This window comes from Prionailurus bengalensis, chromosome B3, assembly GCF_016509475.1.
Source record: "Prionailurus bengalensis isolate Pbe53 chromosome B3, Fcat_Pben_1.1_paternal_pri, whole genome shotgun sequence".
NCBI lineage: Eukaryota > Metazoa > Chordata > Mammalia > Carnivora > Felidae > Prionailurus > Prionailurus bengalensis.
The window spans coordinates 147,272,159-147,298,096 of record NC_057355.1 but is presented as its reverse complement, the minus strand read 5'-3'; the positions used below and the strand labels follow the sequence as shown (position 1 = coordinate 147,298,096).

At 58.5% G+C, this 25,938-nt stretch overlaps 1 protein-coding gene across 2 annotated transcripts in view; it reads left to right on the top strand.

The window, feature by feature from the left end:
• BRF1 (BRF1 RNA polymerase III transcription initiation factor subunit) overlaps window positions 1-25,938 on the top strand; it is a 58,662-nt gene that overhangs the window by 572 nt on the left and 32,152 nt on the right. For both annotated transcript variants that reach the window (XM_043557124.1, XM_043557123.1), the window contains exons 2-3: window positions 6,509-6,589; window positions 18,661-18,834. In XM_043557124.1, the coding sequence (XP_043413059.1) occupies window positions 6,509-6,589; window positions 18,661-18,834 (255 nt within the window). The remainder of the gene's footprint in view (window positions 1-6,508; window positions 6,590-18,660; window positions 18,835-25,938) is intronic.

Sequence of the window (25,938 nt, the reverse complement as noted above, 5' to 3'; positions counted from 1 at the left end):
CACAGCTCCAAATGTCGCCCGCAGGCTCTCCCAGCCGCCCTGTCCCCGGCCCTGCCGCTAGTGGATGTGCTCTTGGTCCCCACCTTTGGGGACTGGCATCTTCCCCCAGCCTGGTGCCTGTGACTTCACCCAGGGTGTCGGGCTGAGGTCAGAGGACGGTGGTCACTTTGGGGTGGCGAGGAGCGGAGCTGCTGGAAACAGCGTGTGGCCCTTTCTGCGAACCTGTTTTCATTTCTCTGGGGCCGATGCCTCCGGTACAGAGCGAGCTGTGCTAAGGACCATCTTTTAAAATTCAGCGTTTGATTGTTCACTGCTGGGATGTAGTAATACGGGTTTTTGTCGTTGGCCTGCTTCCTGTGACTTTGCTAAACTTAGCTGTGAGTTCTGGGAGTTCTCGACGTCTCTTGGCATTTTGTATTCAGACCGTCCCGTTGTTTGTAAACAGGGGGCTGTTTATTTCTTCCTTTTGTTTCTCTTTCTTGCCTGATCGCCGGACTCAGGGAAGGGCTCAGCGTCCCCCACTCAGTGTTGACGTTTAGCTGCAGGCTTGGGTAGATGTCTCTTAGTAAAGTTGGGGAGGCCCTCCTTCTGCTCCTGGTTTGTTGAGAGTTTTCGTCACGAGTGGCTGTTGGAATTCGTGCAGTGCTTTTTTCTCATCACCTCACATCCCCGCGGTTTTCTTCTGAATCAGCGTGGCCGTGGCCGTGGCCGCGCTTCGAGTGCCGCACCTGCCTTGCTGGGGCAGACTTCCCTAGCTCGGCTATGCTGAGGGGTTCGGTCTGCTGCTACTTTGTTGAGAGTCTGTACGTGGAACGTGGAATGTGGAATGTCGGTGCGTAGACTTCCTGCAGTGTCTCACCTTCTGGAACGGGTCGGAGAATGTCCCCTTCTCTTTCGTTCTTCAGAAGAGACCGTGTAGAACCGGGGTGATTTCTTCCAGGAACGTTTGGTGGAATTCACCAGTGTAGCCCTCTGGGCCTAAAAGGCTTTTTGTTTTTGCTTTTCCCTCAGAAGGTTTTTAACTTCAGATGCAGTGTTCTTGGATCGTTGTGGGCTGTAGTCATGTTTTAGGTTAAGTCTTTCCCCGTGGGTGAGTGTGTGGTTCTGAGGATTCGGTCCCCCCTCGATCAAAGTTGTTCAGTTGATGCGTTCAGAGCAGGTGGCACCAGTCCCTCCTCATCCTTCGGATGTCTGCAGGGTCTCTAGTGATGTCCCTGATTTCTTTTCTTTCTCCCTTTGTCTCCCCTGCCGGAAGTTTATCACTTTAATTGAGCTTTTCAGAGAGGTGGCTTTGGGCCTCACTGACTCCTGTGTCCTGCTCTCTCCCATCACCTCTGGTGCAGCGCGCACGTCTCTGTGTTCTGGGGCAACTTGCGGGGCTGCCGGGGTGCGGGCTCCCCAGCACTGCTGTCGTTTTGTCACACATTGTCAGGCGGTGCCTCCCGTCAGCGGAGGAACGAGACAGTAGTAAGAACAAATGGTGGCAGGAGCTGACCCTTAGGGTTCTCCGCGGGAAGGCACTGTGCTGATGCGGGCACCCGCGCGCCTGATGACGGCGCCTGCCCTCCCTGCAGACGGGGAACAGGCCGCGGAGGCGGTGGACACCCCGCCGGTCCTGGACGTGAGAGATGTGCTCCCACCCGTGTGCCGCGAAGTTGGTGGCACAGCCTCGTGAGCACGGGCTCAGCCGGTGCTGCCGGAAGGCATGCCGTAAAGGGGGTGCAAAGGTACTTCCCCAGGCCACGGCTGGCTCTGTCCTATGGGTCTGTTCCCTGGCAGGAGCCCGTCCAGGAGAGGGGAGGGGCGTCGGTAGCCCCCTCTGCCGCCTGGCCCCCTCCCTTCCCCCTCAGGGCAGTGGTGGCTGGGCCGTTGACTGGGGTTACTCCCGTCCCCTGGCCGCTGAGCGAGTGCCCGCTGGCTCTTCTCGGGTCTTCCTGCACTCCCCCCTCGCCCTGAGAGCTGACCTTGCCCTCTGAGCTGCCCTCACTGGGTGCCACGGTCAACTTTCCTGAGCATCCATTCTTAGTGTTTGAGAACCGAGCGTGGACAGTTAGGGGTGTACTACCTGGGACTGTGTGAAGTAGATACCGGGGTCGGGTGGGCAGAGGCCCTGCCACTGTGGGCTCCTGGCCGTCCAGGGGTCTTTCCCAGTGGGCGCCCATTGTGCGCCGGGCCTGGACTCTGGAGCTCCAGTCACCCTGATTCCCTGGATCCCAGACCAGCAAGGCGTGAGGCCGGCGTCCGGGGGTGGCAGCGCGAGCGGTGCTAGGGACATCCGGGCCGAGTCCTTCCGCTGCCGGGCACAGGCGACAGGGAGGCGACCGGCTGGCAGAAGGGGTGGGTACCTGGGGACTGCGGGCGGTTCAGTGTGGCCAGAGTGGCTGGGGTCTTAGCGAGGCCCTGAGGAAGGGTCCTGCTGCTCTCCCGGGAGGGGCTCGCCTCCAGTGTGTCCGGAACCGCAGGGGCAGAGCGGGGCTTCCCTGCAGGGCACGAAGGGTCGACTCTGAGTGTCCTGTGCCGCGTGTCCACCCGAGGGCCTCCAAGCCCCAGCTCCTTCCCTGGGGCGCCCTCGGCTCCCGCCAGCCTCCCCCTGGGGTTGTCAGAGCCCTCCAGAGGGCTCCGCACCAGGCAACCCGTGGCTGCTGCTTCCTTGGGGCCCCTCCCTCCCTCCCTCCTAGGGAGGCGGGGGGTGGGGTGGGGGGGGGGGGCCTTCCCACAGCTTCCATAATCACAGCTTCTCCCGGCTGCAGACCGCGTCTTTCAAGCAGGGTGTTTGTAAGTGCTAGTGTCGTCACCGTTCAGGGTCGTGATGCACTTCACACACATTTGGGGTGGATGAACCCCCAGTCGTGTTTGCACCCCTGGCCCTGGATGGGGAGGGCCGTCTGCCCTAAGGAGGGGGGAGGGGACCTGCACCCACCTGCCTAGTGCGCCCTGCCCATAGGTGGCTCTCCCGGGACGGCCCACCGGTGTCCCGGGCCGCTGAGCACCGGGTGCTGTCCCGGCCGAGCTCTGGTCCCAGAGGCGGAAGGTCCTGCATCTGCTCTGTCCTGTGGCCCCTCAAAGCCCCGTGGAGCTCCTGGCCAAAGTGCCGCTTCGCAGGAAACGCTGGCCGGGCTGTCCTAGAGGCCCACGGAGAGAGAGGACTCTTCTTGTTAAGATGTCGTTTGCAGCCTTTTTCGTTCTCTACGCTCCGTGCTGCGTGGTTTCCCAAGCTCTTTGGGAGCCGCGCCGGCTTGAGCGCAGTCTCGGCTGTGGGCTGCGCCCAGCTGTTTATCCCACCCTGGATCTGTGTCCAGGCTGCATCCCGGGACCCGGGACTCCCTGCGGTCCTGTCGAGGGCCTGCTGGCGGCCCCAGAGGAGCATGTGTCCATGTGGGGGCTCCGGCCGCTCCCAGGGCCTCTCTTGAGAAGAAGTTAGACAGACACCCCTCCCTTAAAATTAAGTTAATAGAAAGCGATGGAAGTTTTTGCTTAGAGTGCTGATGGGGCTTGTGGGTGAGACGGGGGACAGACGGATCTGTACGAGCGTCTCTCTGGGGTGCTGAGGCCTCTCGGTCGTGCCGGGGCCCCGCCTCATCCCTGCCTTTCTCTCCCTGGTGTTACTGGCTCGGTCCCTGACGCCCAGCCTGGGGGGCTCCTGGTGCGCCCGTCTCCAGGGTCGGAGCGCAGTGCCCTCCTGCTCCCGCTACCAGAGGCGGCATCGGGCGCCCCGCCGCTGTCCACGAGGGGGCGGTCTTGGCCTGGCCGTACCTTCCACCAGCTGATTCCGGCATGGATTTTTGCCACAGGAGCCTGTTACAGAAAAGGTCCGACGTGAAACAAGTAGACGGAATAGTGTCACATTGTGCAGGCTGAGAACGGCGTACGTCAGCAGTGGTGAGCGGAGGCAGCGCTCCAGCCGGTTTCAAACTTCAGGGGAGCCTTAGGCTCACGGTCTTAGGGGGCCGAGGTCTGCTAAATAAGCACTTCTTGCACGACCCACAGGCGCGTTCCAGACTCTGTCTCTCATAACCAGACCCCAGTGGGTAGCGTGTGCGGAGTACGAGAATCAGTTTGCCTCAGTTTGGCAGGCAGGCTTGGACACCCCCATCCCGCCCTGCTGCAGAGAACTGGGTCTGCGGAGGGGACCGGATCCCCGTGTCTCCTGGAAGCACACAACGAGGAGCATGGCCGGTGCGCGTGCGAGGGTGCACCAGTGTACGTGTGCGTCCGTGTGAGCAGGAGTCAGGAGACCGGCCCCAGAGGTGCCCTGGCCCCGGGCAGGGGGACCGGGTCCTCAGGGAGAGGCAGGGAAGGGTGGCACAGACAACAGAAAGTGCAGTGAGGGGGTGGGGGTTCCCGGACGGTGCAGGGGAGAGTAATGGAGGAGGGGGAGGAGGGGGCACGTGGGCGGGTGGCTTTGCGAGATCCCCAGGAATAAGGAGATGCGTTTAACGCTCAACCGGAACGAAGCCCCCGCTCTTCGTAGGCACAGCCTCCCTGAGTGACCCGCCCCGGCCGCCTTCTGTCTGTGTCTAAGCAGGGGGTGTTGGCTCCCAGGGTCCTTGTTCCCAGAAGGTGGGGCTTTACAGCATTTCATCACCCTTTTCCTCGTGCAGTAGCCCCATCGTTTATTGAAAGTACACCTGCATCTTAATTAAAACAACATGGCGGTATTTCTGTTTTTCCAAAATAGAAGTTGGGGGTGCCGGAAACAGAGGCCACGATGTGGGTGTCCTGGTCAGGTGCTGTGAGTGACTGGGCCTTCCCCCGTGGTGCTTGTATGTGAAAGATTGCACAGGTGAAGATCCTAGAGTTGTAAAAAGCACCACCACCAAAACGGGAAGGGAGCAGACGCGGGGCCCTGACCTTGGTCCAGGGAGCCTGTGATGGGCTCTGGAGCCGCGAGGCGGCACACGGCCGATTTGGGAAGCCCTTTGCGGCTGGTGCAGGTGGATGAAGCCCCTCTGGGCCCTGCAGCTCTCCAGCCCCCAGCATGCCCTGCTTGAGCCTCCCCAGCCCCGTGAGGACACACAGCCGGTCCCTCTCCCTCCCCATCCTCTGCGACCAGCCTCTCAAGGACGTGAAGTCTGTGGCCGTCTGTCAGGGCAGCCGTAGGAACCAACGGTCCCAGTGACAGCAAAACTGTCTGCAGGTGGTGAGCGACCCTGTCCTGGGCCCCGCTCTCCCGGGGAAGGTCCCCACCTGCCCTGCCCGCCAACCCCTCTGCTCCGCCGCTGGGGTGGGGAGTGCGGGTGCCCGGCCCCCTGACAGCCGGCTCCCAGCTCCGCTCCGGCCAGCCCACCCGCCCGTGGCCCAGCAGCTGCTCAACAGAGCCCACTCGTTGCTCTTCTCAAAGCTTTCTTGGCCAATCTTACTCCTTCTCACTGCCGGCTAAACTTTGGAACCACTTTGCTGAGATCCTTAAGGAATCTCGCTCGTGTTGCTTCGGGCCCGGGTCGCCGTCACAGGTGTGCCGGAGGTCACGCTTACTCTGCTCTGCCTGGGTGGTGCCTGCCTGCGGGCGACCCGAGGTCCCTGCTGGCCCCAGGAGGGGGGCCACGTGCTTCCCTGGGGGCCTGCTCCCAGACTTCAGGGATCTGGGTGCCCAGGTCCCTGCCATTTCTGAGTTTCCCTGTCACTTCCACCTGTGTCTCAGTCCCTCCAGCACACCCTGTGTCATGTGGCTGAGCACGGGAGATGTCCCCTAGCTGCAGAGGCCTCTAATCCTTTGGTGTCACACGCGTTGGCCTGCAGGATGGGCAGCATTTCCCTGCTTGTTCGTGGCTTCCTGAGCACTCCCTCTGTGGCTGCGGCAGCGGGGTTTCTAGGTCTAGCACACAATCCAGACCTCTGCCTGGCTGTTGTCACGGGGTGACAGGGCAGAAGTCCCAGCCCCAGTGTCTGCAGAGCAGAGAGTGCGGGACTTCCTGGGACATCTGAGCCTCGCTGGGAGATGCAGGGCAGGGTGCCCGCAGGCCTGGCTACGGCCACCTTCGGGGTGGGCTCTCTAGGCTGCCATTCTGGGGGTGGGCAGCACACAGGTGGCCAGAGATGTGAGTGCCTCCTGTAGACCAGGTGGCTCAGAGGCTCTGGGCCGCATAGGGCGTGGCCTGGGACGTGGCCCGTACCCTCCGGAAGCCCACAGTCCTGTGGGGAGATGGACGCACTAGCCAGTGGTCACTGTGCAGCTGTAGCTCCTGTGAACGGGCTAGCCCAGAGCGCGCAGAGGGCCGAGGGGAGAGCTGTAGTTCGGAGGTGAGCTGTGCTCTCTCTGGCCGCCATGTGGCAGTGGTCTGGAACGTGCTCAGAGAGTGCCGGTGGCCGTGGTCCACCTGCCGCGGCTCCAGGTCGAGGCCGCAACCCCGTTGGCACGGCAGAGGGAGAGGCCCCGATCGTGGCTGCCTCGCGCTGTGAATGCTGGTCCCGCTGGGTCCTGGCTCCAGAGATGCCCCATGCAGGGAAGGTGTGTCGGTGTGGATCTTTTTTGCCAGGTCTTGACTAATCAGGCTGGTTGTTCCTCTAGGTGCCGGCAAAACCCCAACCCTGGGCGGCGGCTTCCACGTGAACCTGGGGAAGGAGTCGAGAGCACAGACCCTGCAGAACGGTATTTCCTGTGGCGGGGGCTCTGGAGGAGGGCAGGTGTCGGGGGTGGATGGAGGTGGGGTGGAGGGCAAGAGCGGGCGGCCTCGGTGGCCCCTGGCTAGCACCTTCAGCACCGTGCTGAAGAGAAGTGTCTTTTTCTGATTCCAGGGGAAAGCGTCCAGTCTCGCAGCGCTGAGGATGCTTTGAGCTGTGGTCAGCTCAGGCAGGGACACACTCTGCCAGCGCTTCTCAGACATTTGCTTGAGGACACTCTCGGGAGCGATCGTGTGTCCCCTTGCTCTGTGGTCTTAAAGGCATACCTCAGAGACACTTCAGGGTCTGCTCCAGACCGCCACAATACAGTGAACATCACAACTTTTTGTAACGGGTTTCCCAGCACACATAGAAATTATATCTGCACAATATTCTAGTCTCAGTATCAAGTATACAATAGCATTCGGTCTAAAAAGTCAGTGTTTATACCTCAATTTAAAAATACTCTGTTGCTAAAAAAGTGCTAACCGTCATCTGAGCTCTCAGTCAGTCATCTTTTTGCTGGTGGAGGGCCTGCCTCGATGGTACTGGCTGCTGACCAGGTAGGCGGTGGGTGGAGGCTGGGGAGGCCGTGGGGACTTCGGAAAACAAGGCAACAATGAAGTCTGCCGCAGGGATGGACTCTCGGTCGTGAGCAACTTCTCTGTAGCCTGCGATGCTCTCTGATAGCACTTGACCCACAGTAGAACTTCTTTGAAAATGGGAGCCCGGCCTCTCAAACCCTGCAGCCGCGATATCCGCAAGTCGATGTGATCGTCTGCGTCCTCTGTTGTCGCGTCGACGATCTTCACGTCATCTCCGCCAGCAATGGATTCCATGTCAAGAGTCCACGTTCTTTGCTCGCCCATCAGAAGCAACGCCTCATCCTTTCTAGTTCGATCATGAGATGGTAGCGTCTCCAGGCCTCCTTTCCAGTTCTGGTTGTCTTGCTGTGTCCACCACGTCTGCAGTGACTTCCTCCCCTGGAGTTTGGAACCCCTCACGGTCACTCACGAGGGCTGGAATCAACTTCCTCCAGACCCCTGTTGGTATTCTGAGCCCTTCCCATGAGCCGCATGAGCCATTAACGTTCTGGGTTTTTTTAATGTTTACTTAGAGAGTGTGAGTGGGGGAGGAGCAGGGAGACAGGGGGACAGAGGATCTGAAGCGGGCTCTGCGCTGACAGCAGTGAGTCCGACGTGGGGCTCGAACTCATGAACCACGAGATCATGACCTTGGCCGAAATCAGGCGCTCAACCAACTGAGCCACCCAGGTGCCCCAAACCATGAATGTTTTTAATAGCATCCAGAGTGGTGAATACTTTCCAGAAGGTTTTCAGTGTACTTTCCCTAGATCTGTCAAGAGGAATCACCGTCTATGGCAGTTACAGTCTTCCAACATGCATTTCTTTTTAAAAAAATTTTTTTAATGTTTATTTATTTTTTGAGAGAGAGAGAGACATACAATGTGCAAGCAGGGGAGGGGCAGAGAGAGAAGGAGACACAGAATCCGAGGCAGGCTCCAGGCTCCGAGCTGTCGGCACAGAGCCCGACGCGGGGCTCGAACCCATGGACTGCGAGATCATGACCTGAGCCGAAGTCGGACACTTAACGGACCGAGCCACCCAGGCCCGGACATGCATTTCTTAAGTAAGAAGACCTGAAAGTCAAAGCGCCTCCTCGATCCACGGGCTGCGGGACGGATGCTGTGCTATCAGCGATGGACCCAACGTTGCTCTCTTTGTCCGTCTCCATCAGAGCTCTCGGGCGCCCGGGTGCTTTGTCCACGGGCAGTAACGTGTTGGAAGAAATCTTTCTTTTTCTGAGCAGCAGGTCTCCACAGCGGGCTTCAGATATTCAGTAAACCGTGTTGTGAACAGACATGCTGCCGTCCGGGCTTCGTGTGCCGTCGATAGGGTGCGGGCAGAACCCAGGGTAACTTCAAGGGCCCCAGGGTTTCCAGGACGCTACGCGAACCCTGGCCTCCGCTTCAAGTCCGCGGCTGCCTTGACCCCAGCAGGACGGTCAGCCTGTCCTCTGAAGCCCCGAAGCCAGGCGTTGACCTTGCTTCCGAGCTGTGGAAGTCCTCGATGGCGTCTGCTCCCTAGAGAAGGCTGTTTCGTCTACACTGACGGTCTGTTGCTTAGCGGGGCCACCTTCGTTCACGATCCTCGCTCGGGCTCCGGACAGCTTGCCGCACTTCTGCATCGTCAGCGCTCGCGGCCTCACCTCGCGCTTGTGTGTCAGGACACGGCTTCTTTGCTTAAGCCTCCCGAACCCGCCTCTGCCAACCTCAGACATTTCCGCTGCAGCCTTCTCCCCTCTCGGCCGGCAGAGAAAGGAAGAGTCCGGGCCCTGCTCCGGATCAGGCTTCGGCTTCAGGGATCATCGTTGGGGCTGGTTTGAGCTTCTACGGAGACCACTCAAACTTTCTCCGCTTCAGCAGTGAGGCTGCCTCCCTTTCTTATCACACGTGTGCTCACTGGAGGGGAACTTTTAATTTCCTTCAAGAACTTTCCCGCTGCCCTCGCAGCTCGGCTCGCGGTTTGACGCAAGAGGCCAAGCTTTCGGCCCGTCTCGGCTTCCAACGTGCCCTCCTCACTCAGCGGCCTCATTTCTAGCTCTGACGGTGAGAGACACACGACACTTTTACCTGCACACTTAGAGGCCACCGTAGGGTTAGTAGTTGGCCTGATGTCAATACTGTTGTGTCTCAGGGCCCAGGGAAGCCCGGGCAGAGGGAGGGAGGGAGACGGGGGAGCGGCCGGTGGGGGGAGTGTCGGTGCACACACGACGTTTATCAAGGCCACCGTCTTACACGGGTGGGGTTCATGGAGGCCCGAAACAGTTACAACGGTAACATTAAAGATCGCCGGCCACAGATCACCATAACAGATAAAACAATCATGAAAAAGTTTGAAGTATCGGGAGAATCACCAAAATGTGACACAGAGACACAAAGTGAGCAGATGCTGCTGGAGACACGGCACAGTCTTGCCGGGGGCCTTCTGTTCGTAAAGACCGCGTCTGCGAAGTGCCAACAAGGCGTGCCCGTGCCCGTGCCGGGAGGGCAGGTGCGTGGCGTGGGGTGTCCCAGCTGCGGCCCGCCGTCTGCTGCGCCGCATCACACTCGAGGACCCATCTCCCCTGTGGGTGGGTGTGGCCAGCATCACACGTGCCACCGTCACCATCGCCGGCCGCGGCGCCCGACCACCAGGAGGGCAGTTCGTGGGCTTGGAATGATTGCGTAACAGGATGCTTTTACATTTCTTTCGTGCTCTTTTCTCTGATGCCATGGGTTTGTTATTAGCATAGTTAGTTTTTATTGGAGATCATACCGTGCGTAGGACCTGTTGTCCCTTGACACGGTCGGTGGCCACTTGTCCTGCGGTCGGGACAGCACCAGGGGCTCCTTTCACAACGGAGGGTCAGGCCGCCACCTGGTGCTGGCCCAGCTCCGCCCCTTCACTGTGGCCGGTGCCGTCACGTGGTGGTGTTCTGTGCGCCGACTTCAAGGTGGACCCGAGTGAAGGGAGGCGGTCACACAGTCTTGTGCTGCAGCAAAATCGGAGACTAACAGGACAGAAGTAATCCATCTTATTGAAGATAGTTACCCTTGGTTAAGTAAGAAATCAAAACAACTTGCAGAACCCTCAGCGCGGGGCCACAGCGAGGTCTGAGGCCAAGGCATTCGGGGGAGCGCTGGGCGGCCCTAGGGGCCGGGCCTTTCCTCGGGGCTCTTGCCTGCGGAAAGCAGCCTGCGCCGGACGCCTGCAGGAGGGCCCGCCGACCGTCCGCCCACCTGGGCAGGCGTCCCCTCCCGCCACCGTCGGCATCCGGTCTTTGCTCGGGCGGGGGCTGTGGGGGACAGGGAGGCCGGCGGGCCCAGCCCCCGGTTCTGCTGCTTTTGCCTGGCGCTTGGGGCCTGGCCGTGAGGCTGCACTGGGTTGACCTCCTGTCCTCGGAGATCTTTCTTTGCTCTCTGCCCTGGTGAGTTTATGGCAATTTTATTTCCTCCTGTCCTTTTCCGTAGCTCCTGGGGGAGGCGGAAAGGGCAGACCCCAGCAGGCTTTCCGGACGTTGTCTGAGAGGTGCGGCCGGTACGCTTCTGATGCGCTGGGGCTGCCCCCGCCTCGCGCTGCGCGGTCCGTATTTCACTTTCGAAATTCCCGTTATCGCTGCCTGCTGTGTCCCGCGTGGCTTATCCGTCTGCTCCTTCTCGTGTCCCTCCCCTCCCCCGGCCCGGGTTTGGAAGTGCTGTGCCGACCCCTCCGTCCTGGTGCCCTGGGGCATGTGCGACCATCCCCCACCCAGCCGTGGGTCTGGGTGCAGTCTGGGCGTGTGGCCTCAGCCCCCACGGTGGTTGCCGATCCCGTTTGCCCTGATGAGAAAACAGGAAAATTGGAAAATGGGCTGAGACGGCTCCCAGCAGCGCCCTGCTCGTTCTTTACGCTCACGTAGTTTGCCGGCTCCTGGCGCCCCTCCTGTGTGGCCCTTGTGCCCACACCTTTCCAGGGTCCGTCTCTGGTTTTGTTGGGAACGCACCCAGGTTGTGCTTAGCAGGTTAGCCACCTCCTCTGGGCTGTGTTGGGGGGCTGAGCAGGACGCAGGGATGTGATGTCACCAGCATGGGAAGGTCGCTGCCAGTCTGAGTTTTGATCTCTCTCGTCATCTCTCCTAACCGGCCCCTTGTGGGTTTTCCCTCCGTCTCTGGACTTTGGAGGCACCACCGGGCTGGAGCGTTTTTCGTTGACTTGAGAGCCCTTTTATTTGGGAGCCGTTTCTATTCTATTCTTTTTGTGTCTGTTTTTCTTGGTGTAACATATGCATAGTCAGGTGCCTAAAACGTACTGACCTTAAGTGAACTGCTTTGTAAACTTACACAGGTCAGGTGTGCCTCACGGATCAAGGTAGAACATGCTTCTTTTTAAAAGAAAAGTTTTTTTTTTTAAATGTTTATTTTTGAGAGAGAGAGAAGGAGCATGAGCAGGGGAGGGGCAGAGAGAGAGAGAGACAGAATCAGAAGCAGGCTCCAGGCTCCGAGCTGTCGGCACAGAGCCCAACACGGGGCTCGAACCCACAAGTCATGAGATCACGACCTGAGCCGAAATCAAGAGTCGGACACTCAACCAGCTGAGCCGCCCGAGCGCCCTGAACATACTTGAACCCCAGAAAGCTCCTTGCTGTCCGTTGGATTTATGTGTTTTTCTGCTGCAGATGATTGGGATCCTGGAAAACGCCCTTTCTTGTGCACATCGGTACTTTGTTTTGGGCCGTTGGGACTTCGCTGTGTGAATACAGCACAGTTTGTTCACCCACTTTTCCTGTCGGTGGGTGTTTGGGGCTTCCTTTCTGGCTGCTGTACGTGAGCTGCCGGGCACCTCCTTGCACTCCGTCCTCCGGTCGGCGCCCCTTGGGGGTGTGCTTGTGAGCGGGGCTTCTGGGGCCGCAGGCGTGCGCTCACGTTCGGCAGATGTGCCGGAGGCTTTCCAGCACGGTTGTGCCGCGTCACCCTCCGGGCTGCAACCACGCGGGAGCACAGAGGCCGTGTCCGCACGCGGTGTCGGTGCTTTTGCTGACTCCGGTCTTTCTGCTGGGTGTGTGCTTTCGTTTGCTTTGCCTGGTGAGTGGCTGCGTGGAACACCTTCGTGTGTGCTTTTTGGCCATTCAGAGATCCTTCTTTTGTGAGGTTGTTTTAAAAATCTGATTTATTTTCTTACTGCTTTGTAGATGTTTTGATACATTCTGCATTTGAGCCCTTGGTTGGAGGTGCACATTCTGAATCCCTTTCCCAGCTGGTGACTTGTCTTTTCACTTAAGTCTCAACATTGTTTCTGGATGAGTAGAAATTTCTTACTTTTAATGAAGTCCCAACATGTTGCCTTTTTTACGGTTGGGGGTTTTGTGACTGAGGACATTCTTGTCTCCCCCGAGATCTGCAGACACTCTCTTGTGTTTTCACCTAGAAGCTTTGTTGTTTTGTATTTCGCAGGTAGGTTTGGGATTTCCCTCGGAAGAATTTTCTATCTATGGTGTGAGGTAGGGGTTGAGGCTTACATTTTTCAATGTGGACGTATAATTGTCCCATTTGCCAATAAGACCGTCCTTTCTGAACCCAGGACGCCGAACTGGTCCATTCGTCACAAGTCAAGTGACTGTGTAGGGATAAGTCCATTCCACACTCCCGTGCCGGTGCCACACTGTCTTGACCGCCGTGGTGTCGTTGCAGAAGTCCCACAGTGTAGCTTTCCGGCACTGCCCCTCTTCAGGATGGTCTCGGCCCTTCTAGCTCCTTTGCGTGGCAGAGTAAATGTTAGAATCGGCTTGTCGGTTTCCACAGGGAAACTTGCCCAGACTGTGGTTGGGATTACCTGGACGCTGTAGATCAGTTACTCATGAAATCTGGTCATGCATGGCTGCTTCTTGGTTAACAGTCGCGTGATGTGTGACAGTCATTTGCTACTTCTCTCTTCCCCATCTGTACACCATCATTTGTTTCCGGGGCTTTGTTACCCATTATTGCCGTGTGGCCGCTCTCCCTGGGGTGATGTTGGGCAGAGTGGTGACCGTGCATGTTCCTGTCTGTCTCCTGACCTTGGTGTGATGGTGACCACCAGCCTGTTGTCAGGAAGAATCACGTTAGCATTTTGTCACATGCTCCTTTGCGTTTGTTGCAATGATTATATGCGTTTTCTATTTGTTTTGTTAACGTGATGAAGTACACTGAGTTTGTGAGGTTAAACGCACCTTGCCCCTCTGGCCAAGACCCTGCAGGGTCGCGCTGCATTGTCCCTTGCTCTCTGCAAGGGCTCCTGTGTGACCTACCAGTGTCTTCTTAAGCATGTGGGAATGGGAAATCCTCTGGGCCTTGACCTTTCTTCGTGAGAGGTTTTAATTCTGCTTAAAGATTAAAGATGCATCTTCTTGATTGGGACTACTTTCCGCAGGCTCTCAGTGGCACCAGTTATCTTCCCGCTCTTTCTTGTCCGTTTTGGTAAGATGTCCTTCTCGACTTGTCTTCGAGTAACTCAGACTCAGACTGTCCTGAGACTCATTTGCCACACCCTCCCCCTGTGCCCCTGGGTCTCCTGATTTGGGAGGACGGCCTGTCTTCATTCGTGGCCTCGGTCATCTGGGCTTTCTCCCTTTTTTCTTAACTGCATTCATCTCTCCAGAGCCTCGGTGTGGGGTCATCTGTCCTGTTTGTGTGTCTCTTGCTTGATCGGAGCCTTCTCTCCATTGTCTCTTCCCTTTTACATCTTCTGTTCAGTCCCTTGTTCCTTTTTAGTTTTTTAACTTGGGAGCTGTGGCCACTGTTTCAGGCTTTTCTTTTTCTTTTTTGATGTTTGTAATTACAGCTGTTCATTGCTGCAAGCTTTGCTCCATCTGGAACCCGCAAATTTAGAGACTGCTATTTCTCCTTTCTGTTCTGTTCTGTTTTTTTTTTTGTTTTTTGTTTTTAGTTTTTTTAAATGTTTATTGGTTTTTTTGCAAGAGGCAGAGAGCAGGAGTGGGGGAGGCGGGGAGAAAGGGGGACAGAGGTTCTGAAGCAGGCTCTGCACTGACAGCAGCGAGCTTGATGTGGGGCTTGAACTCACAAAATCTGAGATCATGACCTGAGCCAAAGGCAGATCCTTAACTGACTGAGCCACCCAGACATCCCATGAGGTTTATTTCTTTTTATTTTTAGAGAGAGAGAGAGAGAGAGAGCACAAGTACAAGCAGGGGAGGGGCAGAGAGAGAGGCTGAGAGAGAATTCCAAAGCAGGCTCCACACTGTCAGCCCAGAGCCTGACGCGGGGCTCGAACTCACGAACTGTGAGATCATGACCTGAGCAGAAATCAAGAGTCAGATGATTAGCTGACTGAGCCACCCAGGTGCCCCCTCTGGGTTTTTTTTTTGTTTTTTTTTTAATTCTTTTTAAATGACCTCTGGTCTCCCAGCAGAGTTGCAGAGACAGCCCCGAGTGTGCCCCCATGGCTGCCCTAATTCGGACATCTTGCTTGGCCTGGCTATGGGGCTGGCCCTTGTCCCTGGTCTCCTCCTGTGTGTGACCATTTCTCCCAGCTAGACGCACCTGGAGAGTGCTGGCCTGTTGTAGAAGCCGCCGGGGTTGGAGCTGGCTGTGGGTTTGGGGTGACTCTGCCGAGGCGGCCCCCCTGTCCTTGCCCCGCGCCAGGTGTACCTGGCCTCCCGTGACTGGGCGCTGGCCATCTGGGCCCCGAGGCTGCCAGGTTCCTCCCTCTCCTGTCCTGTGCTCCGTAGAGATCAGTCCCGAGGGCCACGCGGCGCCTGGCAGGGCTGCAGGGAGATAACGTCCCGCTGCCCCCGCAACGCTTGCTGTCCGCTGGCCTCCTGCACCGCCCGCTGGGCCCCTCCCTCAGCTCTGTGCCTGCCGGACTGCTGTCCTTCTTGTGGGGTCCGTTGTCCTCGTGCCGCGTCCTTGTTCTTCCTGATGATCCCTCCCGCGGGAGTCCACCCCCTGTCTGGAGGCAGAGGCCTCTCGAGCCAGCTGCGAGCCCCCTCCCCACCCCGGACCCCGCCGGCGGCCACTCTTCCTCCACGCCCGAGCTCACTGTCGAGGTCTTTATCTGTGTCCACACGGCTCCCAGTTAATTTTGAGTTTGAAAAAAAGTTTAGTGATCGTGCTTTTAATTTTCCAGGGCTGTGTCTTTCTTTTAATTTTTTAACTCTTGTAGAGAGCGTGTGCGCGTGCACGCGTGTGCGTGGGGAAGGGGCAGAGGGAGGGAGGGAGAGAGAATCCCAAGCAGGCTCTGTGCTCTCAGTGCTGAGCCTGGCGAGGGGCTCGATCCCACAGCTCTGGGATCATGACCTGAGCCGAAATCGAGTCAGATGCTCAACTCTGTGCTCCACTGGGAGGACCGAGATCTTTGTAATATTGGAGGAGGCCGTGGGCTTTACAGGCCTCCTTCCGTTACCAGTCGGCTTGTGGAGCTTGGGGTTTCTTCTCCCTTTTGTTGCCGTTTTCACAGAGGTCAGTGATCGTTAGGGTCCGCTCTCGCTCACACACGCAGGTCTGAGGCTGAGCCCTTCGCCTCTGTGGCCGCGCAGGCCTCTGGCAGCCCCCGGCAGCCCGGATCCATTCACAGGAGTCGGTGTGACCCCCGTCCCCGCGGCACCGGCCTGACCTTGGGGCCTGGCTGGCGTCGTGGAGGTCCTCCTGGCCTTGGGGGTTGGGAGGTGGCGGCACCCTGTGGATGGAGGTGTGCAGATTCTTGAGCCGTTCGGAGTCAGACCCTTCCTCCCGCACGTTCTCCGGGGCGCTGGCCCTGCCCCGGCCCTGCCCTGTGTTCGTGTTCCTGCCCTCCCGGCCGTTGGCGTGGGCCGGGAAGGATGCCGTCCCGCCCCCGGCTTGAATGGAAACGCGGGCCTCGTCTCACAAAATGCCAAAATTTTGAAGGCACCTGTGTGCTAGTGTGTTTCCTTTTTTTAAAAATTTTTATTTGGGGAGAGGGCGGAGAGAGAGAGAGAGAGAATGACAGAGAAGGTGAGAGAGAGAATCCCGACAAGGGGCTTGATCCCATGGCCCTGGGACCATGACCTGAGCCGAAGTCCGACGCTCACCTGACCGAGCCCCCCGGGCGCCCCAGGTGTGTTTACTTTTAGCATTCGTTTATTGGGAGGAAGCCTAAAGGGAAGAAGCTATGGTTCGTCGATCAGGAATCGGTTGTACGCAAGTTTATGCTTACCGCATCTTTGTGTCTTTGTGCTTGTGTCCCTGCGTCATGTGACTTCTCAGTCTGCCGTGGTGCTGGCTGACCTCGCATGAATTAAAAACTCATTGCGGGGGGGGGGGGTGAGTGGGGAGTGACTGCTAATGAGGACAGGGTTTCTTTTGGGATGATGAATTGTGAATATGCCACAACCGTCGAATCATACTTCTGGGGAGAAGATATTACAGTGTGTGAATTATGTGCAATGAAGCTGTGATAAGATAACGTATCACAGTAGTTCTGTGCCCCCAAGCCGGCAGGGAGTCCCCTCCTGCCCGCTCTGCTCTGAGAGCACACCCCCCCACGCCCCCCCACCCCCGCCAAGCCCCACAGAGCCGGCAGGTGGGGCCCCTGCTGCTCTGTGTTGTCCCAGCGGCTCTGCTCGCCTCCGGGCTTGCTGGGCTGAGTGAGAGCCTGCCGATGGGGGGTGGCGCTAGGCCCTGCTGCCCTTCTGTCCAGTCAGGGCCGTGGCCCTGGGGACAGTGGCCCTGATCCCGTGTCGGTTCAGCCAGAATGGAGGGCTCCAGGCAGGGCGGGGCTGTGCCACCGGGAGGGCGTGCTGACCGTCGGGTCCCCCTGCTGCCAGATCACATGCCGGATGCCAGCTCCTCGGGGCGCCGGCTCCCCGGGTGCCTGCCTGTGGCCGGCGGTCGCCGTCAGCAGCATGCCTAGGGTGGGCGGGCCGGACCGTGAGCCACACAGCCCTCGCCTTCCCCTTGCCAGATGGGGGGGGGGGGCCAGACAGTACTTAGCTGTTCGTGGGTGAAGCACAAGTCCCTGGCTTCTCTCCTTGGCCCAGCTCAGGGTGGCCTTTGCCAGAAGAGTGGGTCTGGGGAGCCAGCAGGTGTTAGGTGGAGTGGGGAGTCTGTGTGGCGGCCGGGGTGGGTGGACAGCCCGCCACGCTGCAGCTCTTGCTGTGTCCCTGCCACGGGCTCTGGCCACACAGCCCGCGGTGACTTCTCCTGTGCCGGCACGGCACATCTGTGTTCTCTCCCGCTGCTGCTGTAGCTCGTGGGATGTGCTCGTCCAGGAAGAGGGGTGTGTGTGGACTGTGTCCCAGACTGGCCGACGTCCCGGCCATCCCGTCACCTGGCAGCCCCCCGCGTCCCCAAATCTGCCTGCTGCTGCTCCCGCCCTTGCACGATGGCACACGGCAGGCCGGGGCAGCGGCTCTGGGTGGACAGGCTGGCGGGGAGACCAGTTGGCCCTGCTGGGGAGGCCGGGCAGGCATGAGCCAGCCTCCTGGCTGTCAGAGCAGGAGGCCAGTCCGGGGAACTCAGCTGTGGGACAGGGGTGTTTCCATGGGGGCCCACGGCTGGTGGGCAGTCTTGTCTGTCCCTGTCAGGAAGCCGTGTCTGTGTGGAGCATGTCACAGGGAGCAGCCCCAGGCTGGCCAGCCCACAAGCCCTTTGCTGCCACCCTGAGCACAGGGGCCTCGGGAGGAGCAACTGCTCAGGCTGCAGACCCTTGCTCTCCAGGCACAGAGTGATGACAGTCCTAGGGACTCTGGGAGAGTGGTGACAGTCCTAGGGACACTGGGAGAGTGGTGACAGTCCTAGGGACACTGGGAGAGAGGTGACAGTCCTAGGGACGCTGGGAGAGCGGTGACAGTCCTAGGGACCCTGGGACAGTGGTGACAGTCCTAGGGACCCGGGAGTGCGGTGACAGTCCTAGGGACCTGGGAGAGTGGTGACAGTCCTAGGGACCCGGGAGTGCGGTGACAGTCCTAGGGACTCTGGGAGAGTGGTGACAGTCCTAGGGACACTGGGAGAGTGGTGATAGTCCTAGGGACGCTGGGAGAGCGGTGACAGTCCTAGGGACGCTGGGAGAGAGGTGACAGTCCTAGGGACCCTGGGACAGTGGTGACAGTCCTAGGGACCCTGGGACAGTGGTGACAGTCCTAGGGACCCGGGAGTGCGGTGACAGTCCTAGGGACCTGGGAGAGTGGTGACAGTCCTAGGGACCCTGGGAGAGCGGTGACAGTCCTAGGGATGCTGGGAGAGCGGTGACAGTCCTAGGGACCCGGGAGTGCGGTGACAGTCCTAGGGACCTGGGAGAGTGGTGACAGTCCTAGGGACCCTGGGAGAGCGGTGACAGGCCTAGGGACCCTGGGAGAGTGGTGACAGTCCTAGGGACCCTGGGAGAGTGGTGACAGTCCTGGGGACCCTGGGAGAGCGGTGACAGTCCTAGGGACCCTGGGGACTTCACACCCGCGCCCACATGTAAAGCGCAGAACCCGCAAAAAGTGAACTTAAAAACGTGGAAGGGAAAGGGTCAGTCTGTCCTAACCTTGGGAATCCGTGGTAACGTCTCTGTTGTATCCTAGGGAGGCGTCAGATCCATCACCTGGGGAACCAGCTGCAGCTGAACCAGCACTGCCTGGACACAGCCTTCAACTTCTTCAAGATGGCCGTGAGCAAGCACCTGACCCGCGGCCGGAAGATGGCCCACGTGATCGCGGCCTGCCTCTACCTGGTGTGCCGGACGGAAGGCACCCCGCGTATCCTTTGGTTTGGGGGCCTCTCGGAGGAACCCCGTCTCGGCGCTCTCTGGGTTGGCCTCCCTCCGTTGGGCTCAGCAGTTGCAGTATCCTGGCGTGTTTCGTGGAGGCACCCTAGTGGGTGAGCGCAGGCCTTCCTGGGTCGAGATAGCCTTCCGCCACTTGGGAGGGTAGGCGCCCGGCCCGTTGGCCCCCGGGGAGGACAGAGTGCACTCCGCCGTCAGGCCAGTGATCCGCCGCCTCGGGGAGGACGGCGGCGTGTTCTGTTACTGCACTGAGACCGACCCTGCAGACGCTCCTGCGTGCCCAGAACTCAGTGCGTCGCACCCCCTGGAAAGCCCTCCCGGGGCCGCTCGCCCCCACCCTGGCTGTCCGCCCTCCCTGCCTGCCTGTGCGTCTGTTCCACCATCACTCGGCTCCCTTGGCCCGTCCTGCGTGGGACCCCTGCTCCTGGTCCCGTGTCCTTGTTTCGAGATAGCACGTCCCCCAGTGGCTTCCTGCAGGTGGTCTCCCTTCTGCCTGTCCTCTCGGGGACGGCCCGGCGGGCTGCGGGTTGCACGTCGGTCTCTGGAATGTGGACGGGGGTGCCCACCGCGCTCGGGCGCCCTGACCCCTGGCCCCGTGCGTGAGGCCGCTGTGCGGTCCCCTGCAGGGCTTAGCACCTCCTCATTGTTCTCTCTGAGCTGCGGACCCGGAGCCCCTGCCGCTCACGGTTCCTTCCTTGGCGTCACCCTCGTGCCCGGGGTGGCCCACCACCTGCTTTCTGGCCTTCTCGTCCTTTGTTCCCGCTCGCTTACTTTCTGCTTTCCTCACGGGCTCCTCTCGTGGCATGTGTGTCCCCAGTGGATTCCTGTCCGTCACAGCTGCCCTCACGGGCGGGGGGCCCCAGCCACGGCGCCTGTGAAGTAAGCATGGGCTGCTGGAAGGGTCGTGGCGTGCGTGGCTGGGCCTGTTGGCCGCCGTTCCGATCGGGCAACCCTCAGCACCGGAGTCTTTCATTGATTGAAACGTCCTAAGGTTTTGGAAGGTTCTCATTCCAGCATACCACGTCGAAAGCACACGCATGCTCTGAGCGGGCACGGGTCTCGGGTTCCCAGCACAGCGGCCCGGCAGAAGATGGTGCAGGCGCCTCGCCTGCGTCCTACCCTGGCCCCCGTGCACCGAGCAGCGAGAGGCCCGGCCAGCGTAGCTCTGAGGAGGGCGGCACAGGGGAGGCGCGTGGAGCTCCATTCGGGCTGGCTCTGCGTCTCCGGGAGTACAGAGCTCGGGGAGCAGGGCGAGGGTGTGCAGGCCAGGCTCCGGGATCCGTCCCTCCCCCACTGCCCCCACCTCCGGTCCCCGCCCCAGTCCGGCGAGCAGAGAGAGGCATCCTCAGAGGTGCTGGCCCGTGACCCCCAACGGGAGAGGCCACAGGGTCGGGGGTGGGGGCGGGCCGGGGTAGAGCCAGGAGAGCCTGGGGGGCGGGGGAGGGCAGAGCCAGGGGGACAGAGGCAGGAGGGGGGGCGGGGGGGCTGGGGCAGAGCCGGGACCAGGGAAGCCGGGGAGGGCCGGGACCAGGCTCCCTTGCTGTTGCCGGATCAGGTGTGACCTGCGTCCGCGTTTGTCACGCACGCATCCGCGGGAGCTGCCGCAGCAGGTGTTGAAGCCTGTGACATTTACCGGGTTCCAGCTGAGCTGCCAGCAGGCCTGTATGTGAGCGGCTGGCTTTGCGCCACGACTCCGGGTGTGCACACGGAGGCTTCTGTCACTCGAGACCTGCCCCCACCCACAGGGGCCCCGGGTGGGAGGGACAGATGTGCGCGGATCGTCCCACGGCCGACCGCGCCCTGCACACGGCCGCCGACCGCAGACCTGTCTCCTCTGCCAGGCTCCGGACCCCTGGGGCCTGTTAGTAGTGGGTTTGGTTCGCAGGCCTGGGCTGGGTTCCAGAGCCTGACTGCTGTGACTCCGGCCACCCTGTGTCCCCCTCCTCACGCCCAGCCGAGGACCGCGTTTCTTGCTTTAGAGGGCGGTGCAGTCGGAGACTCTCCCTTCTGCCACGGGCCCCCCAGCCCCCCTTTACCTGCTTCCCTCTGCCCCTCCCCCCGTGTGCCCAAGGACAACCAAGGAGTTGAAAACATGTTTTTAAATAGCTCTTTTCTAGACGAGTTTTAGGTTCACAGTGCAACTGAGGGGAAGGTACAGAAATTTCCCAAGTGCCCCCCATCCTCCCCCAGAACGGACACCCCCACTGGATAGTGCGTGGATTACACTGATGGACACATGAGCACTCGGCGTCCGTGGCTTATCTTGGAGCTCACGCTTGCTGTGGTGCCTTCTGTGGGTTTGGGCCGACATGTAATGACATGTATGTGTCACCGTGTAGCCTACAGGGAGCCCGTGGTCGAAAGGAGGCCTTGGGGTGGCTGGTTGGCACGTATCGAGGGTGGCTGGCATCACCGGGCACCGGAAAGTTGCAGGTTCAAAGCCACGGTAGGCTGACGTGAAGAGGGCGGCCCGCCCTCGGGAACCCTGGGGACCGTCTGCCAGTGTCGGGTGACACGGAGCGCGTCCCCACCCTGGGGCCCAGCTGTCCTGCCCGGCTCGGTGTGCAGGTGCGTCCTGGGTCGAGGCCAGCAGCCTCCCCTCCTGGCTGCGTCCATTGTGGTGGGGCCTCTCTGTGGGCAGAGCTCTTACTGAGGGCCACCTTGACATCTTGTCCTTTATGGCTGTTCTGTGCACTTGTTTAAGAGGCCTTTGTCTGTTCCACATCGTGGAAATACCCTCCTGGTGTCCCTTCCCGAAGCTTTTGGTTTTATGTGTCCCCTTGGAGCTTGGGATTTCTGTGGGGCTGGCTTCACTGTGTCGTCTGTCGTGAGGAAAGGGTCGGGTTCCTCTCCACGGGGCGTCTAGCGCGCGGCGCACGTGGGCCCGATGCTGGCGTCTCCGAGCCCTTCTCTGGTCCGCTTGCCTGTCCTGGGCCGACCCCGGGCGGCTAGAAGCTGCAGGTTTGGCACAGTCTGAGGACCCCGTGCGTGTCGGGAGGCCTCCAGCTCCAGCTGTCTCAGCGTCTGCGCCGTGTGTGGCCCTCTGTTCTTCTGCGTGAGTTTTCCAAACAGCCTGTTTCCATGAAAAGTCTTCTGGGATTTTCTGGGCTTTATGGATCTATTTGTGGGAAATTGAAGGTGACGTTCGTTTTAACAGTACTGAATCTTCCAGGCAACGAATAGCCCTGTTTCTTCCGGTGTTTTGTGCTTCCAGGGATGCTTCGTTATCTTGGAGGAGGAGGCCTTTCCTGTCCTTCGTTAGATTTGTTCCCAAGTCTGTTTTGTGCTAACGTAGATGGCATCTTGTGTGTGTACAAGTACAGTTGAGTTCGTGTGCTTTAAAAAAAATTTTTTTTTAATGTTTACTTATTTTTGAGAGAGAGAGCGCGAGCAGGAGAGGGGCAGAGAGAGAGAGGGAGACACAGAATGCGAAGCAGGCTCCAGACTCTGAGCTGTCAGCACAGAGCCCGATGCGGGGTTCGAACTCACAGACGGCGAGATCATGACCTGAGCCGAAGCCGGACACCTAACCGACTGAGCCACCCAGGCGGCCTGTGTATATGCTTTTTCTTTTTTTTTTTTTTTTTTGAGACAGAGAGAGAGACAGACCATGAATGGGGGAGGGTCAGAGAGAGGGAGACACAGAATCCGAAACAGGCTCCAGGCTCTGAGCTGTCAGCACAGGGGCCCGATGCGGGGCTCGAACTCACGGACCGCGAGATCGTGACCTGAGCCGGAGTCGGCGCTCAACCAACTGAGCCACCCAGGCGCCCTTGTGTATATGTTTTTAAGTTTACTTATTTATTCAAGCAATCTCTACGCCCAACATGGGGCTCGAACTCATGACCCCGAGATCGAGAGCTGCGTGCTCTTCCAACTGAGCCAGCTGGGCACCCTGAGATTTGTATGTTGACATTATGTCCAAGTCTACAAAATTCAGTTATTAATCTTACGACTTGACTGTTGGGATCTCTTGCTTTTTCAACCCACTCAGTTGTGTGTGTGGCACCTTTTCTTTCCTTCTATTTTTTGGGGGGGGTTGATTTACTATTTTTCTAGCTTCTTGAGACCGATGCTTAGGCTCTTGATTTTAGTCTTTTTTGTTTTTCCTAATAAGAGCCTTAGAGACTGTCCCTTCCCCTCCAGGCAGATGTTAATTACGTGGCTCAGTCCTGACGTGCCATTCAGAGTTGGGTTGCCCGTTTTGACAATGGTTGGGGGTTCTCTCCTTATCTTTGGATTATCGGTTTGCAGCGTAACTGTGTGGTCCGAGGACACTCGCCGAGCGCTCCCCCGCTCCGGCGCTCCACGGGGCGCGCACAGCGCCGCGCGCGGTCTGCTCTGGTGGGGTGCGTGCGCGCTTCAAAAGAATGTGTGTCTGCGGTCGCGCGTGCGTTGGCTAACTGTGTGCCTTGAATCCTGCTCGTGTCTGCTTGTTCTGCAGGACGGTGGCGGCCTCCCGCCGCCCCTGTGGGCTGGGCTGCGACTCTCCCCTTGACCCCACCAACGCCCGCCACATGCCGGAGCTGCGTGGTGGGGAGGGCGCAGACCCACCTTCCGGGGGGGGGGGGGTGGGCCCTGGATGCCACGGGACGTCCACCTGTTTCCTGAGCGCTTCTCCCCTCAGCTGTACCCTGTCTGACGTGCCGCAAGTGGACTTGCTCCCTTCTGCTTGCTTAGTATTCACGGGGTCTGTTTCCACCTTAAAATTCACTCCTTCCTGATGTGTTTAAGATGTGTCTCTTTTTTTTTTTTTTTTTTTTTAATTTTTTTTTTTTCAACGTTTATTTATTTTTGGACAGAGAGAGACAGAGCATGAACGGGGGAGGGGCAGAGAGAGAGGGAGACACAGAATCGGAAACAGGCTCCAGGCTCTGAGCCATCAGCCCAGAGCCCGACGCGCAGCTGGAACTCACGGACCTCGAGATCGTGACCTGGCTGAAGTCGGACGCTTAACCGACTGCGCCACCCAGGCGCCCCAAGATGTGTCTCTTGTGAGCAGTGTAGAGTCATGTGTTTTTCTCTGATTTTTTAATTCAGTTTTGAAATATTTTTTGTTGGAGAATTTCATCCATTTACGTTAAATGTGCTCATTGGTACGTTTGCATTTAATTCCGCTACTGGTTTTCTGTTTGCTACATTTGTTCTTTGTTGTTTTTTTCTCATGATGTCTTAGAGAAATCAAGTGTTTTATTACTCCAGTTTCCTTTATTTTGTAAATTTTTTTAATGTTTGTTTTTGAGAGAGAGAGAGACAGACAGCAAGAGCGTTTATGCACGCACAAGTAGGGGAGGGGCAGAGAGAGAGGGAGACCCGGAATCTGAAGCAGCTCCAGGCCGTGAGCTGTCAGCACAGAGCCTGACGTGGGGCTTGAACCCACAAACCGTGAGATCACGACCTGAGCCGCGGTCGGCTGCCTAACCAACTGAGACCCCCAGGCGCCCCCATACTATTTTCCTCTAAACACCTTGTCCACTATGCAGGTGTTTGTCGTTATTTTGCCCGCTGGCCTAGGTTATGTGCCCCTGTGCCTCTGACTTCTCAGGTTCCACCTCCGACTAGGGTACCAGTACTCCCCAGGCACGTGGACTGGCCCAGGCGTCCCCGTGGCCACTGCTCCCACTGCTGCTGGAGGTTAGCGCTCATTCAGATTTCCCACTTTTGACCGTTCCATCCTGTATTTCTCTGCGTCATCTGGGACCTCCCGTCTTAGGAACTCCACTCTTATTTTTAGTGTGTCCACTGGAAGGAAGATTCTCTCTGCTGCCGTTTGTGTGAGACATCGTTGTTTTTATTTACTTCTTTTTTCAAATGTTTATTTTATTTTATTTTTATTTATTTTGATGGAGAGTGAGCCGGAAGGGCGGGGTGGGGGTCTGGAGAGAGAGAATCCCAAGCAGGCTCTGCACCGTCAGCACAGAGCCCAACACGGGCCTCGATCTCACGACCATTGAGATCATGACCTGAGCCCAGATGAAGAATCGGACGCTTACCCGGTTGAGCCCCCGGGTGCCCCCAGAACATGTTTATTTTGAAAGCTGTTTGGGTAGCCTGTAGGTGTTTCCTGCGGCCCTCCCGGGTCATCCCTGCCCACCCCCGGTCAGGGCTGGTCGCTGGTCTGCATCATCTTGTCTCTGTTTCTCAGGGCAGCCAGCCTGTCGTCCCTGCTTTTAGGGAGTATGTTTGTCCAGCCTAGTGTCCGTGGGGCGTCTCTAGAATCGGTGGCATCATGTGTTTTATGTGTCCCAGGGGGGGTCTGAGGCCGTGTCCCGTCCCGTCCGTGTGTCCCAGGGGGGTCTGAGGCCGCGTCCCGTCCCGTCCCTGTGTCCCAGGGGGGTCTGAGGCCGCGTCCCGTCCCAGCTGGGGTTCCCTGCATCCTCTCGTCTCGTCTGGTCTTGGGTCACATGCACATCTCACGTCCCACCTTGGGTTCTGCATTTTCCCTTCTGTTTTGTATTTTTTTTCTTCTTCTCCTCTCTCTGTCTCAATCTGAGTGTTTTCAGTAACCTACCTTTGGATTCCCTCAACCCTTCCTTTGCTGTGTCTTACCGGGTATTAGACCCGTCTAGTAATTTCTTTTTTTTTTTTTTTTTTTTTTTTTTCTGAAATTTATTGACAAATTGGTTTCCATACATCACCCAGTGCTCATCCCAAAAGGTGCCCTCCTCAATACCCATCACCCACCCTCTCCTCCCTCCCACCCCCCATCAACCCTCAGTTTGTTCTCAGTTTTTAACAGTCTCTTTAATTTCTTAATTTCAATTACTGTTTCTCATTAGATTCTAAGTCTTTGGTGAAGTGGCCCATCTCTGTAGTTACACAAAGGTCTTTAGTAACTCCCATCAGTAGGATCATCGGTGGTTCTGGTTGTACTGGTTTGGGGGTATTTGGTCATGCCTGTTCTCTTGTTTGGCAAGTTTTTCTTAAACTGATAGATACTGTGTTTGAGAACTTGAGGGGCTGTGGGCAGTTGCCCTCTGAGGGGGTTTGCTGTCCTCGTAGGGGCGGGCAGTGTGGGGAGCAAGCCCTGCTCCAGCAGAGGCTGGTCGCCCGGGGCCCGACTGCCAGCCTCATTTCG